Consider the following 15360-nt stretch of genomic DNA (forward strand, 5'->3'; position numbering starts at 1 on the left):
TTTCTTTGCATGGCTCATAATATTTTTTTTTGGAAACTGGACATTTGAATAGTATAATCTGGCAACTCTACATTTCAGAATCTCCTCTTTCCCTGTGGTTTTCAGCTGTTGCTTGCTGTAGTTGTTTGTTTAGTGACTTTTCTGACCTAATTTTATAAGGTCTGTATTCTTTTTTTTTTAAATATTTATTTATTTGTCTGCACCAGGTCTTAGTTGCGGTACATGGGATCATCATTGCTGTGTGCTAAGAGCCTGCATGCCGCAATTAAAGTCTGTATTCTTAGTCATGTGTGGCCACTGAAGTCTCTGTTCCATTAGCTTAATGGCTAGCTAAAGATTAGACAGATTTTCTCACATTTGGAGCCCAAAATCACCCAGTCTTTGCAGATGGGCTCTGTGTGTATGGTAGGGCACACCTTCAGCACTCAGCTAGGCAGTTTACAACTCTGCCTTAGCCTTTACTTCCTGCCTGCACAGCTCTTCAAGGTCAGCCAGAAGTGAGAGCTTAGGGCTTTCTCAGGTCTTTCCTGAGCGTGTGCAGACCCCTGGGCATGGCAGTAGCTTCTAGATTCCCAGGAATAGGTCAGAGCTTTGCAAAGCCCTTCTTCCTCAAAGTATCTCATTCCCCAGCCTTTTCTTCCAAGTTTCTTTAGTGAGTCTACCGTTGCCCCAACTGTTATTCGTTACCTCAGGCAGCAATGACTAAAAATTTGCCTGTAAATGTTTTAAACACATGCCCCCCCTCCTTTCATAGCAACTTTATAGCACTGGATAACTTTTGATGTAGGTGGGATAAAACAAGCCTTTTAAGCAGGTCTTCCAGGGAGCTACCGGACAGATCATCTGATGACAATTATTTGCAAATAAAGTCTTTTCTGCTTCTTCTGGTACCACTGGTACCAGGAATGCAGACAGCTATTTTCAAGGTTACAACTGAGCTAAGGAGCAGGGTATGGGACTAGGACAGTTTAAAATGCCATGAAGTTCAATGTTCTTACCATGATTCAACTTTAAAAAAAAGTGCACCCGGTTGCCACAAGCTTCTGTATAGTTTTCCAGGTTCTGAAAAGGTTGATTCGGATGGTTCTGATAGTTCTAAAAATCTTTTAGATTTTTAGTTGCTTTTATGGTGGAGGAGACTTTTAGAGTTCCTTATTCTACCATTTTCATTGATATCATCACCTATCAATAGTTTAATATCTATATCAATTCCAGTAAAATGTATAAAGTTTATAGAAAACATTTCTTTGAAAGTATTCTTTTATTATTTATGCTTTTCTTTGAAGAATACTGATGGACATAAAGCAGATTTAAGGAATGTTTTGATACCTAATAGATGTAACAATATTCAATGAGATAAACAGTGTTAGTGTTGTTTAAATTTATGTCCACATAATTTCTTTCAACCACTGTATTAGGTTATTTGGCTTGATGGCCATTGCTAAAGCACCCAGAAAAAAAAGGATTGCTTTTTCTTACTGATTTATTCATTTATAATTTTCATGCATGCATTTATTTACCAGTTATTTATTAAGTACCTAGTCCATCAGGTATAGCTATAGGTTCAGGGCATCTGGCACATAAAATGCACCGAATGATGCCATGGTTTTATCAATAGATGACTTAAGAAGCAGTTGGGCTTAACAGTATTGCCAGAGAGAGGTGCCTTACATTACCTTAGGACCTATATGGACTCCCTTGCAACTCTGACTCATTTAACCATCTAGAACTTTGCTAGTAAATACCAAAAGCTACTCCTATCCAGTATAAGAGTAAACATCACATTAGCTGGGATGTGCAGTCATCTCCTGGGTGTGCTGACAGTGGACCCACTTCCCCACACTGTCTGGAACTTACAGCTCTATGCTAATTCTGGATTCCTCTCACTACTGCTGTCTTTAAATCTCAACCTGGGCCTAAGAACCCTAAATTTCATCCCCAACCTTCCTTCTCAGACCCTGACCTTTGCTCCATCCTTCAGTGTGGCCTGTCACTCAGATTCAGGCCTTTATATCCTTTGGATTCATGGTAGCTATTCTAAAACCAGAGATGTAATGGTTAAGAGTGGTAGGCTCTGGAGTAAGGCAACCCAAATGCTGGTATTAACTCCACTACTTACTGCTGGGTGACTTCGGACAGCTACTCATCCTACCTTCCTAAGCCTCAGTTTTCTCGAGTGTAAAATGAAGATAATAATAGTATCTACAATACAGAGATGTGAGAATTGAATTGAATAATGAATATAAATCACTGAGCATAGTGCCTGGCACATAGTAAGCATTCCATATATGCTGGTTATTTTTATTATTCTTGTTATTAATGACTCATTGTGGCTCTTGTGATTGTCCTTCTGGCTTTTCTTTGATTGGTATAATTTGTACTATATAAATTGGTATAAATTGTCCTAAAATTAAGACTGCATTAACTTTCTTGGGGAAGACTTCTCTAATCCCTAGTCCGGATCAGCTTTGTTATATACTCTCATGAAGCCATCCTTTTTCCTTCAGAACACTTTATTGCATCAGTAATTATACACTCATTTTTTTCATCATTTGATCGTTTTTTGTCTCCTCCGTTGGACCTCAAGTTACATGAGATCAGTGACAATGGTTTGCTTAGAATTGTATCCCCAGAACCTAGCATAATGCCTGGGATAGGAATGAATAATGGCAGGAAGCATTCACTTTCATTTAAATGATTAATATGAATTCTATGCTCAAGTTAATCTATTCCCCTCACTACAATTTCCCTTGTTTTGCTTGTCTTCTTCTAGTATGAATCTTTTAAACCTTACTAAATCTAACTTTTTATAAGGTAAGCTCTTTAAATGGTACAAAGTTTGTGGTTACAGATGGGTATAGATAGACGTAGATATATAGATAGATATGTATATTCATCTTTCATAGTATAATGTATTGATAATAGGTATCTAGTAGTAAATAGGTATTGAGTAAATGAGCAAGTGGAAAAAAAAAAGTCATTGATCCTAATGATTCCAGTGCCCAGGAATAACTGAAGGAGAAGCTGCATGAAGAACTAAGAGAATCAAGTGGAAGATTTGCCATAGGAGACGGGAGGTTATGCACTGACCTGGAAGATAACGCTGACATAGCCTCATATACTCTTCTTTTTAGTGGAAGGTTTTAGAACTCAGGAAACAAATTAGTGCTTGATAGAGATTAATTTCAATTTATTTTGTGAGCTTGAATCATCACTTTGCCTTGTAAATATTTACAATTCTTATTAGCTATGCATTCCCCTGACATTTAAACTTTATTCATAAGCAGCCTCTGTTATGACCTGTAATTGCTAATAAAGATGGGTAAAAGCACCACAGATTGGGGTTGCCACAGATCACTATGGAAATGACACTCCTTCCTGCTCCTTGTGAAAACAGCATTGCCACACTTTGGTCTACTCTGAGGCAACTCACCTCTTCAGAGGTGGAAGATAATTTCCAGAAAGTTCCATGTGAAACTGAATGAAATAGAAAAATCAGTTGAGTCCCTGCTACCCTGTGAACCAAGATATTTGGTACCTTGTCAACAAGGAGAAATTAAGCTCATCCATGGGCACAGAGACCCAGGTGCTAATATACAGAACAGCTCACTTTGATTTTGTGGTTCTCTGAGGACCTAAGGAAGAGCTCGATCTGTATCTGATTTCTTATCCAGCTGGCCAGTGTTATGTTAGGCTCCTGTACCACATACACCAGGGGAACCAGTCAACCTTCCTTTCAGCCATCTTAAATTTGTTTTTATCTAACTTCAAAAATGGACACATCAGTGTAAATAAAAACTGTCATTTAGGTTGCATATGAGATTTTGAATACTCAAGACTTAGATTCTCTAAATTGCATAACCGGCTCTATTTTCTACAGTTTTCCCTTCCTTATCCCCTAACTACTTCTCATTTGAAGGCTCCACAGCCATGTAAAATGTACTGTGTCCCTACTGAAACTATGATCTTTCCTTGCTGATCTGCTCCTCTCTATGTACTGGGTCAGTATATGACTCTCTCTTCAGCTAGGTGACCAAATATTTGAGAAATGGTCCTAAAGAAGCTGAGAATATAATCAAGGAGAAAACCCACAGGCAAAAATCTATCTGCTGACCAGTTCATTCTTGCATTTGGTAAATATTGGCTTGGTGCTAGGACTGGAAGTGCAATGGAAGACAAAGCATACTGCCTGCCCTCAAGGAGTTGATGGAGTGGGAAAGGCAAGAAAGAGGGAATTACAACCTATGAGGATTTCATGCTCTGATGGGACAGCACAGTGGGCCATGGAGCGTGTAGAGAGCTTCCAGGAAGGTCCCAACACGCCCCTCTCCTCAAACCCACCTCAGTGTTTCCTTGGTTCCTTGTAATCACTTTGGGTATGATGTTTGGGTTTCTTCTTTTTTTGTTCTCTTCTCTCTTGCCTCTCTCCTTCCCTCCCCTTCTCTCTCTCTCTCTCTCAATTAGATTCTAACTTTCTGCTTATATGCTCCTGAAAATAATTTTGAGAAATTGTTCCTTCTACAATCTTAACTTGGTATCTAAAAGTTTTTTGATAAAAGTGAATAGATGTGGGAATTCCCTGGCAGCCCACTGGTTAGGACTTTTCACTTCCACTGGAGGGGGCATGGGTTCGTTCGATCCCTGGTCGGGGAACTAAGTTCCTGCATGCTGCGGGGAGCAGCAAAAAAAAAAATGAATAGATGCAAAGGGTGCAATTGTCAGCATATTACAAACATTGACATGTTAAAATATAAGTTGTTACACTCTTTTAAACGTGTTCGGTGGAATTTAAATGTCACAGAATCTAAATACCCCCCATACACACACTCTTACACACAAACATACACACACTCTCTTACACACACATATACACACGGACACGCCCTCTCACATACATGCGCACACACACAGACATTCCTTAGAAGAGTCTCTTTGCACCCATGCCCCAACCAGTTTTGAAGAATACCATTCTTTAAGGCTGTATTTCTCACTCCTTATGTATCCTTTGTGGCAGCCAGTACCCATGTGCCAGACCTTGGCTAAACACTTCACATGTATCATCTCATTTAATCCTCAGCAACCCTCTGAGGTCAGTACCATTATCTGCATTTTACTGTGAGAAAAATGAGGCTAAGAGAAGGGGTTTGAATCCAGGTCTTTCTGACTCCATATCCTGCACCCTTGACTGTTACTATATACTTAGAGTTCACTGCAGTAAAGGGATTTTAGTGTTAAAATCTGTGTGGAACACCTCAAAGAGAATATGTAACGTCCAGCACCATTCCTAGCACTGCTTTGCTTTTCTCCACATCATTTACCAGCATCTGGTATACTGTATATTTTACTTCTCTGTTTATTATTAAGCCTCCCTCATTTCCGCAGCCTAGAATATAGGCTACAGGAGTGCTGGGATTTCGTCTGTTTTGTTCACTGCTATTTTCTCAGTGCCTAAAACCATGCCCAACATATAGTAGGTGCTCAATAAATATCTGTTGGGTAATAAACAAGAGTTGCTGCTATAAAGCCATTACGATTGTAGGAGACTCTAAACATACCAGTGGTTGCTAAGTGATCTGATCAGCCTTCCTGGCTTCTGCAATAATTAGATAGCAGTATGAGGTATAGACCAACAATCTACTGATTTTGGAATGAAGGATTTTTATGTGACAGTCAATATCAAGAAAAGAAGGCTCTAATCACACACCTAAAGTGCTTGCTGAGCACAGATTAATGACAAACTGCATTTACGTAATTCGGGTTTTTAAGGAGAACGTAGTCAGGTAGCCTTGTTGTAGGGCTATGGTAGGGATGCATCTTGTAGCCATCACAGCCTGCCCTGCACGGCCGGGAGTTTGAACAAATCAGGGCATGCTTGAGAGCATGGTGATGGCAGCCTCCCAGAAATCCCCCAGGGCTAGAGAGCCTTCCAGAAGGAGTCTAAGCCATATACCCTGCTGGAGCAGTCACAGTTGGGTGAGTCTGACAAACTGGTAGGGCAGCCTGACAGAAGCCTCTCTGGGGGTGGGCTGGGAAATGCAGAGTGTTCTGGGAAAGGATGCTGTCTCAGGGAAGAAAGAGCCAGACATGATAAACATGACCCTTTATCAAGGGAACAAATGTTTATCTGTCAGAGGGGGTGGAGATTCTAGGTATAGCATCATTACTGCTAGTCTCTGACTCACCCTTGAGCACGTATCTGGGTCCTATAGAAAAAGAGATCTGCAAGAAAATCTGGAAGCTTTTCTACCAAACTTTGACATTCACTGGGGGCTCTAAGAGAGTATCACAAAAACGAGGGAGCCATTCCCTACATCCGTCCCCCCACCTCCCAAGGGCACAGCCCAGCAGGCATTTATGACTCCTTTGAGCCTCAAGAGAAATAGCAGAGGCAGCTTCTTGGCCTGGAGGAGTAGTCAGAAGGCTTGAGCACTGAGGAGTTAGCAAGGAGCACCTGCTATGCCTGCCAGGCCTGGGAGAGTGGCACAGAATAGCAGCAGAGCAGCTGTACCCAGCTGAGAACCGGGGACCTGCAGCCGCAGAGCCTAGCATGCCCCAAGTTGTACCTAGCAGTGGCCGTGGACATGCTCACTGAGTGAATGGCAAAGCAGATATCATCAACAGGGCGGAAACTTGGTTTGGTGGAGCAATCCTGCTACATGGGAATGAACTGATTCCTGGGTCCTGGGAGACTCTCCCAGGGGAGCCTCCTAGAAGGACTTGGGTGGTGGAGACTTTACAGGGAACCTAAGCTCTTGAGTCACTTGAAAGGGGCCAAAGACTGGTATTGGGGGCTATGTAGAAAATAATCTTTGAGGGTCTTATTTCAGCAACCTACCATGTCCCCAGTTGTCCCACCATTCACTAGCATTTCTCTCTTCCTCTCCTCCTCTGCCAGCTTCCTAACTCAAAATTTCTGTGGGCTCAGAGAGACTGCTTTAATTAGGTGAGAGGGGAAAGCTTGCCTGTTTAAAGCTACAGCAAATATGTGAAAGATGGGTAACCTCTTAGCCATTCCAGGTGTATCTGAACTTTAAAAGCTTAACTCAAGTGAGTCTCCTTCAGACAGCATGAAAAGGGGGAGTAAAGGCTCTTAGGCAGTGGGAGAATAGGGGGAAAATATTTGTTCATCTTGTGAAGAAACATTGGTAGGATTAAGCGACATGACCCAACTATGAGAGAATTGAATTAAATAAGGCTTAGACTTCAAACTCCTTGGAATTATTATGCTCTGTAATATGGGAGGCAGATTTACTCCATAAGGAAGGCCCTGGCTAAGACTCATGCCACGAGTCTCACCCTGTGCCATGGCACTTTTGACCTGGAGGAAAAGCTCGCTTTATGCTATAGATAAATGGCTTTTGAACAGTAGCACCAAATGGCAGGATAATTTTAGACTTTTAAGGATGAGAGTATCTGTCCACTCATAATAGTACCTGGGATTTTCACTGGGATTTTCCACAAAGGGCTCCAAGCGCTTTGAAAAAGTGATCTCCTTTCTCTTTACAAAATCTCAATGAGGCAGGTGCTTCAGTACATTATGAATTGACACAGTAGAAACCTTCCTCCAGTCATCCTCCCTGCTGTCCTTTGAAATAGCTGGGGACTCCAATTTATCGGCTGACTAATGAAGTGTGGTTGTACTTGTAATGTAGGAAAAACAATGATATAGGAAGACACGATGGTTTATTGACAGAAAGGTTCTGTGATAAGGGTTTATAAATAGACATAGGAAGGCACTGAGATAGGTCTGTGAGGCTGTTTCTGATATTTTCTCTTAAAAAATAAAGGACTAGAGATATTGACAATTTCCTTCCCAACTCTGTACCCCTCTTAGAGAACATAGCCACTTTTCCTTCCCATAGGGTTGGATCCTACAGTCCTTGCTGAGTGGTAGTGGGGATTTGCGATTCCAGATCTCTAGTTAGAGCCAGGTAGATGTGGGCGAGCATCTGACCCAGCTGGGCCCACTAGATACTTGCTCAGGAATTTAGAATTGGTACATAGCAAAACTGGAAAGTGGACAGGAACACCAAGATAGTTCCCCTCTTCCCACCTCTAGCTACCTTTCTGGAACCATGGGAAACTTTCTGTTTGCCTCTCGGAGAAGCTCTAAGTTGGTTTAAAAAGGAAGCCTTGATGGAAAACAACCTAACTATCTATCAATAGAGAAATGATTAAATCATGAGACGGCTCTGCCATGGAAAGCTATACAGCAATGTGAAAAAATGGAACCTTTTTATGAACTGATCATTTCCTAGAATGATCCCAAGATATATTAAGAGAAGAATGCAACTCACAATGCAGGAGTGATAGCACACCACCATTTGTATAACAAGAAAGGAAAAATACCACTCATACTTAGACCATTTACATTTAATATAATTATTAATATGTTAGGGCTTAAGTCTGCCATTTATTTGTTTTCTGCTTGTTTCCTCTGTTTCTCATTTCCCTTTTCTTGTCTTCCTGGGGGTTATTTGAGCATTTTCAAGGATTCCATCTTGATTTACTTCTAGTTTTTTTGGAGTGTATTACTTTGTGTATTCTTTTTAGTGGTTATCACAGTCTACAGATACCAGTGTTTGACCAATTTGAGTCAAGTACAGAAAGCTCACTCCCATTTAGGTCCCATTATTCTCTCCACTTTTAAACATCATTGTCTTGAGTATCAGATAATATTATAATTTTTATACCAGTCATCATATATTATTTAGAAAACTCATGAGGAGAAGGATACTCAATTGTATTTACCCATATTTCTGTGTTCTTCATTGTTCTTTCTTCCTTTCTGATGATCCACGATTGCTTCCTTCATCATTTTCTTTCTTTTGAAGAACATCCTTTAGCCATTCTTTGAGTAGATCTGCTAGTGATTAATTCTTTCAGTTTTCCTTAATCTGAGAATGTCTTTCTTTCCCCATAATTCTTGAAGTATAGTTTCACCAGATATAGAATTCACAGTTCTTTTAGCACTTGAAAAATGTTGTATCACTCCTTTCTGGCCACTATTATTTCAGGTGAGAAATCTGCTGTCATTTGAATTACTGTCCCCATATAAGCATTGTGTTGTTTCTCCGTCTGCTTTTATTTTCTTTGTCTTTAGTTTTCAGAGGTTTAATTATGATGTGTCTTAGTATGGACTTGTTTAGATTTATACTATTTGAGATTCACTCGGCTTCTTTTTTTTAAAATTTATTTATTTATTTATTTTTGGCTGTGTTGGGTCTTCGTTGCTGCGTGCAGGCTTTCTCTAGTTGTGGCAAGAGGGGGCTACTCTTCGTTGCAGTGTGTGGGCTTCTCATTGTGGTGGCTTCTTTTGCTGTGGAGCACGGGCTCTAGGCATGCGGGATTCAGTAGTTGTGGCTCGTGGGCTCTAGAGTGCAGGCTCAGTAGTTGTGGCGCACGGGCTTAGTTGCTCCACAGCATGTGGGATCTTCCTGAACCGGGGCTCAAACCCATGTCCCCTGCATTGGCAGGTGGATTCTTAACCACTGTGTCACCAGGGAAGCCCTCACTCAGCTTCTTGATTTGTAGGTTTACATGTTTTGCCAAATTGGGGGAATTTTCGGTGGTTATTTCTTTGAATACTCTTCAGTCTCACTCTCTTTCTTCTCCCCTTCTAGGACACGAATGCCGTAAGTGTTAGATCTTTCATTATGGCCTCGCAGTTTCCTATGACTGTTTTCAGTTTATGTTCTCTTGTTGTTCAGATTGCATACGTTGTATCGATCTGTCCTGAGGAGGACACTGACTCTTTCCTCTGTCATCTCTACTCTACTAGTGAGCTCATCCAGTTAGTTATATTATTTCTCTTATTTTTCAGTTCTTTCATTTCCTTTTGGTTCTTCTTTACAATTTCTATTTCTTTGCTGAAATTTCCATTTTTTTCACTTGGTTCAAGAGAATTTGTAATTGCTTGTTGAATCTTTTTTATGATGGTTACTTTAAAATACTCAGATAATTCCAATAACTGGTTCACCTCTGTGTGGGAGTCAGATGATAATCTCTTCTCATGCAAGTTGGGATTTCCTTCGTTCTTTGTATAAAATGCGTGATTTTAATGTGGACAGTTTGGCTATTATGTTAGGAGACTCTGGGTCCTATTTAAATTTTTCCTTTTAATAGACAGTCAGTCAGTTTGGGTTTAGCATGCAGGTCCTAGCCTGCTTTTGTGGCCAGTGGTTCCAGTGACAATCTAGTTTTCAGAAACTCCATGGTGCTATTTTGGTCTGCGTGGTTTGTCTCCTGCCTCTGGGACCGCTACTGGTGCTTGTTGGTACTAGTTGAGGAAGTGAAAGGAGCCTTCCCAGGCTGGATGTCTGGTGCCTTTAGGTGGCGGAAGGGAATCTCCAGGCTGCAGGGACAAAAACATTTCCTGGGCTGAGTGTTTGTTGTGGCAGAATCCCCCTTGTTAATTTCCCCTGTAAAGTGGGATCTCTGGGTGGGAGAGGGGAGTCTCAGGCTGGTGGGAAAGTCCTCTGGCTGGCTCTTGTTAGGCGGACATTCAGTTGGTCCTCTTTGCTGTTTCTGCTGGGATTACCTAGAGTTGTTGGCAGGACTTCAGTTCAATTTAGAGGAAGAATAGGACTACCTGGCTGCCTTCCATTGCTAGAGCGGGTGTTGGGAAAGGCCAGGCCTGGATTACCTTTTCTTGGGTGTGGAGTTGTAAGATGCCTTGTCACTGTGTTGCTCCTTTGGTCCTGTGATCCCTAAACAATTCATCTCTTCTTCTTCCATCTACCTTTTGAAGGTTCTCTTTTTTTGTCTCTTGTGTTATTTCCAAGGGTTTTCGTCATGCTTATTAGCAGGGAGGATCTGTGAGAGACAAGCCTGTACCATCTTGCCTAGACCAGAAGGTCTCTTTATATGTTTATATAGCATAAGAGCTCTCCAGAAGGGTACGCAGGAATTTCTTTCCCTGGGGAGGGAACCTGGGGGATATGAGGTAGGAGGGAGAATTTTTTTGTATACGTGTTTATGTGTTCTCATTTTAATCAGGTGAATATATTATCTATTCAAAAATAAAATAAAATATAAAAAAAAAGAGGTCTTCTAGCTCAGCCTTGTTTTCAAGAGCACAACCAAGGGTTACAACAGAGGTCAAGCACCGTATGGATTCAACAGTTGGTAATTTTATTAAACTTCACTGACTTTTAATTTCACTATATTGTCACTGCTTTGATCCAGATCCCTGAATATAAGAATAATGTTCTCAGTGGATTTTCAGCCTGCTCATACATTTTGAATAACTTGCAGAATACAAATGTGTCATTTAGTTAGAAGTAGATGCTTTGGGCAGCATACTAGTACCCTAATCAGCTGAAAAAATACCATTTGTATGACATTAAAACAAAATTAACAGGAAGACACTGATCACATGAAAAGACTTTAGGTTGTAATCATTAAGCTTGCAAACTACTCAGCATAATTAGTGTCTTAATTAGGATATGACTTGAAATTTTAGCTTACAAAATAAATAAAGGCAATGAAAAGTCACATTTGTAAAGTAAAGCGGGCTTTAGAACTTATAGTTAGACATCACTTTTCTTCTCATTTGGGGGGTCATCTTTGTGTAGGGTATTATGGTTACAGTGCATATACTTTGATTCCCAGTCCCACCCCAGCACAGCGTCTCAGCCGAAAGCCTTAAAGGTCAAGTTTAGTGACCCTTCACCAAGGACATCTGCCCACAGGGGGCTGAACAGATCCCAGCCACGCAGTCCTGGGTAGCTCTAGGGCACAACGAAACAGCAAAGGCTTTTTCTTCTCCAGCACCTTAAGTGAAATATAAACTAGAAGATTGATATTGACTTTGATCCAAATCTACCATTTTCACAGAACTATTTGGATTCAAATGGAAATTTTCCCCACTGTCATTTATTCTTCAGCACATGCTTCTTGAAGACGGTTCAGGTCCCAGAGTTTACCACATGGTGAAGGTTCCAATTCAAAGCCAAAGAATTTTCCATCAGTAGATAAAAATGGAGAATTCAATAAATTTTGGTGGGCTAGTGATTTGGGAAAAAAATTAATCTGGAATCCTACCTTCATTCCTCATGTCAAAATAAACTCCAAATGGATCAAAGATTTAATATAAAAGCAAAATCATAAATGTACTAGAAGAAGATAATGGTTAATATTTTTATAATATTATAGTTGGGAGAGGCTTTCTAACCACAACAGGTAAAACAAAAGCCATAAAGGAAATGACTAACAAATTTGCCTACCTAAAAATATTAAACTTCCATACAACAAAAAACAAACAAAAATAAGTTTAAAAACCGAATTCAAGGCCAAATCAAGAAGTAACTGATTAAAATCTGAAACTTTCATTTGTGGTTTGATTCATTTTTCTTCTAAAGGCACAGCTTTATTCCTCAATAAGTTAGGAAGTAATTGGAAATAGGCATCATCATTTATGTACAAGGATATTAAGTAGAGTGAAAATTAAAAGAATTTACATGTTAAAAAGTAGCTCATAAAGTAGTTAAGTTACAGAATAGCCATAGGCTGCAGGCATTAAAAATCACAATATTAAATAGCACCAAAATATTTTCATGATAGGATCTTGTTACAAAGAAAGCTAGTTAGTTGGTGGGAATGTAAATTGGTGCAGCCACTATGGAAAACAGTGTGGAGGTTTCTCAAAAAACGAAAAATAGAACTACCATATGATCCAGCAGTTCCACTCCTGGGTATATATCCGAAAATGCAAAACTCCTAATTTGAACACATACATGCGCCCAATGTAGGGATGGGGGAGTGGGAGGTACAAACTACTGGGTGTAAGATAGGCTCAAGGATGTATTGTACAACAAGGGGAATGCAGCCAATATTTAGTAATAACTGTAAATGGAAATTAACCTTTAAAAATTGTATAAAAATTAAAAAAGAGAAAAATTATATTTTCCTAAAATATGAAATGCAAGAGGTTGGAAAAAAATTTTAATGAAAAAATACAACAAACTAGTGAATGTAACATAAAAGAAGCAGACTCACAGGTATAGAGAGCAAACTTGTGGTTACCAGTGGCAGGGGAGGGACAAACTACTGGGTGTAAGACAGGCTCAAGGGCATACTGTACAACACAGGGAAGAGAGCCAGTATTTTGTAGTAACTGTACATGGAAAGTAACCTTTAAAAATTGTATAAAAATAAATAAAATTGGGACAAGACAAAAAAAAAGACAGCTAGTTAGAGAATATAGATAAATCCAATTCGAGTGTAAAATGTCTTCTCTAGATTTTTTTTAAAAGACTGCAAGAAAAAATATCAATGATAATTATCACTAGAGGTAGAATTATGGATAAATGTTATTATCTTCATTTTTAGTGATTTCCAAATTTTGCACAATAAGTAAATTATTTTGTTACTTAATCCTTTTTAAAATTCCTTGGTGCTTTGAAGAAAAAGATATTTCAATTCTTCCCAAAAGTAGCTAACTTGGAATTAGATCAGATATGAAAGATCAAAACTGAAGACTTGAAAAGCATAGCACAATACAGCAATTACAGAGAAGCTCCCCTTTATTTATTTTTTGAAATCCCTCTACCAGATTTGGTGATGCTATCTTATGTGGGTTAAATCACAACTCCTGGTCATTTGCGGTGTTTGTCTGTATGTCTGTCTCTCTCTAACAATGCAGGCCTAGAACACAGGCTACCCTTTCCTAAGGCCCAGCATCACAAGAGAGTTCTTTCATAAAGTCAGTGTGATGCCTGTCCATTCCCAACTGCTTATGCTGTAGAATAGGGAATGGAACATTCCAGGTCTGAGACCTGATTACCAGGTCTCAGCAGGAAGCTTATGTCTTTAATTGGAGGCACTCGCCAATCACAAAATAATTATCACTAGCAGTACAGGAAATATCATCATTGAACCTCCTCTGTACCTGTATGTTTTCTTAATTTCTTCATTTGATGCTCCCTTATGCAGACCAAGAATTTCATATAGAGCTTCTCCAGATGTTGACATAGTCCGCTGTCTTTGGTTAGGTGTGTTACATGCCATTTTCTCAAGCTGCAAAACCAGAGGGGAAATAGCCGTGAGGGTTATGCATACTGGATCCCACTGTCTCAAGGGAAGATAGTTCATTTCTGACCTTTTGTAAACTGACAATCTGAAGTACATCTTTGTGTTAGCTGCAAAAGGAGGGGAGGAAAAGGTTAGGAAAGCCAACACTAGAGCTTCAAGTCAGTCAGGGTTTTAAAGGCTACAGGCAGCCATGCAAATGGAATATGGCTTTGTCCACATGGGTAAATAGAAGCAAAATGTTATCTAAATATCCAGCTAGCTCGTAATTGTTAAAAGTCCTCCCAAGTCAGGCATATATAGATTTTTTTGGTCAGAATTTGCATAACTCCTTTTTTGTATCTTTTCCAAATTTAGCCAACAATGGAAATAATCATCTATTTTACTTTGACTCTATTGGCCTAGCCATTGTTAGAGTATGAGTTTAAAAAAAAAAAAAACGCAAAAAGCCAACTTTCTGTAAGTATCAAAAAAAAAAAAAAAAATCCTGGTCTCATCTAGGAGCCTGGTTAGAACTTCTCTGCAGCTGTGGGATACCAAGTCCCCCAACAGTGCTCATGGGTTTGGCACACGAGATAGCACAGCACAGAAAGGGCTGTGCTGTCCCAAGTCCCAAGGAGCCATCTTCCTGCTGTGTTCTGGCTCTAGGGGGGAAGCACAGAGAAGCAAGCACACTGGGGACATTCCTGCGTCCACACTCACCTCTCCAAGCCTTAATGTCTTCACTTGTAATATGAGGATAATAAAGCCCACATCATAAGGATACCTTAAGGATTTAGAAATAATGCGTGTAATGTACCCAGGACATAGTAACTTCAAAGAACTATTTTTATTAAAGAAGGCACAGTGTGTAAGTCAGAGAGTGCACTGTAGTCAGACCCTCTGGGTTGGAATATTGGCCTTGCCGTGACCAGCTGCATGACCATCCCTATCTATAAATTGGAGACAAAGAAGTGTCTAAACTCATAGAGCTGTTGAAGAATTAAATAAGTTAATATATTAAAAAACGGAAACAAATACCAATGTTCATAGCAGCATTATTCGTAAAAGCCATATAAATGAAAATGTGGTATGTACATACAATGAAATATTACTCAGCTATAAAAAGAAATGGAATTCTGATACATGCTACAATAAGATGAACCTTGAAAACGTTATCTAAGTGAAGTAAGCCAGTCACAAAAGGACAAATATTGTATCTGATCCCTGTTATATGAGTACCTTGACTAGGCATATTCATAGAGACAGAAAGTAGAACACGGACTACCAGAGGTGGGGGCGTGAGGGGGAATTGGGGAATGGGGAGTTATTGCTTAATGGGTACAAATT

General features: G+C 39.8%; 1 protein-coding gene across 1 annotated transcript in view; it reads right to left on the reverse strand.

The window, feature by feature from the left end:
* The window catches only part of DNAJC5B (DnaJ heat shock protein family (Hsp40) member C5 beta), a 48043-nt gene extending 33484 nt beyond the window's left edge, over positions 1-14559 (reverse strand). The window contains exon 1 of the mRNA XM_022595380.3: positions 13892-14559. Coding sequence (XP_022451088.2) covers positions 13892-14130 — 239 coding nt within the window. The 5' untranslated portion in view covers positions 14131-14559. The remainder of the gene's footprint in view (positions 1-13891) is intronic.
* Between the last annotated feature and the right edge of the window lie 801 nt (positions 14560-15360).

The sequence above is a fragment of the Delphinapterus leucas genome, chromosome 17, assembly GCF_059928025.1.
Source record: "Delphinapterus leucas isolate spDelLeu-1000000601 "Yukka" chromosome 17, BTC_Dleu_Yukka2, whole genome shotgun sequence".
NCBI lineage: Eukaryota > Metazoa > Chordata > Mammalia > Artiodactyla > Monodontidae > Delphinapterus > Delphinapterus leucas.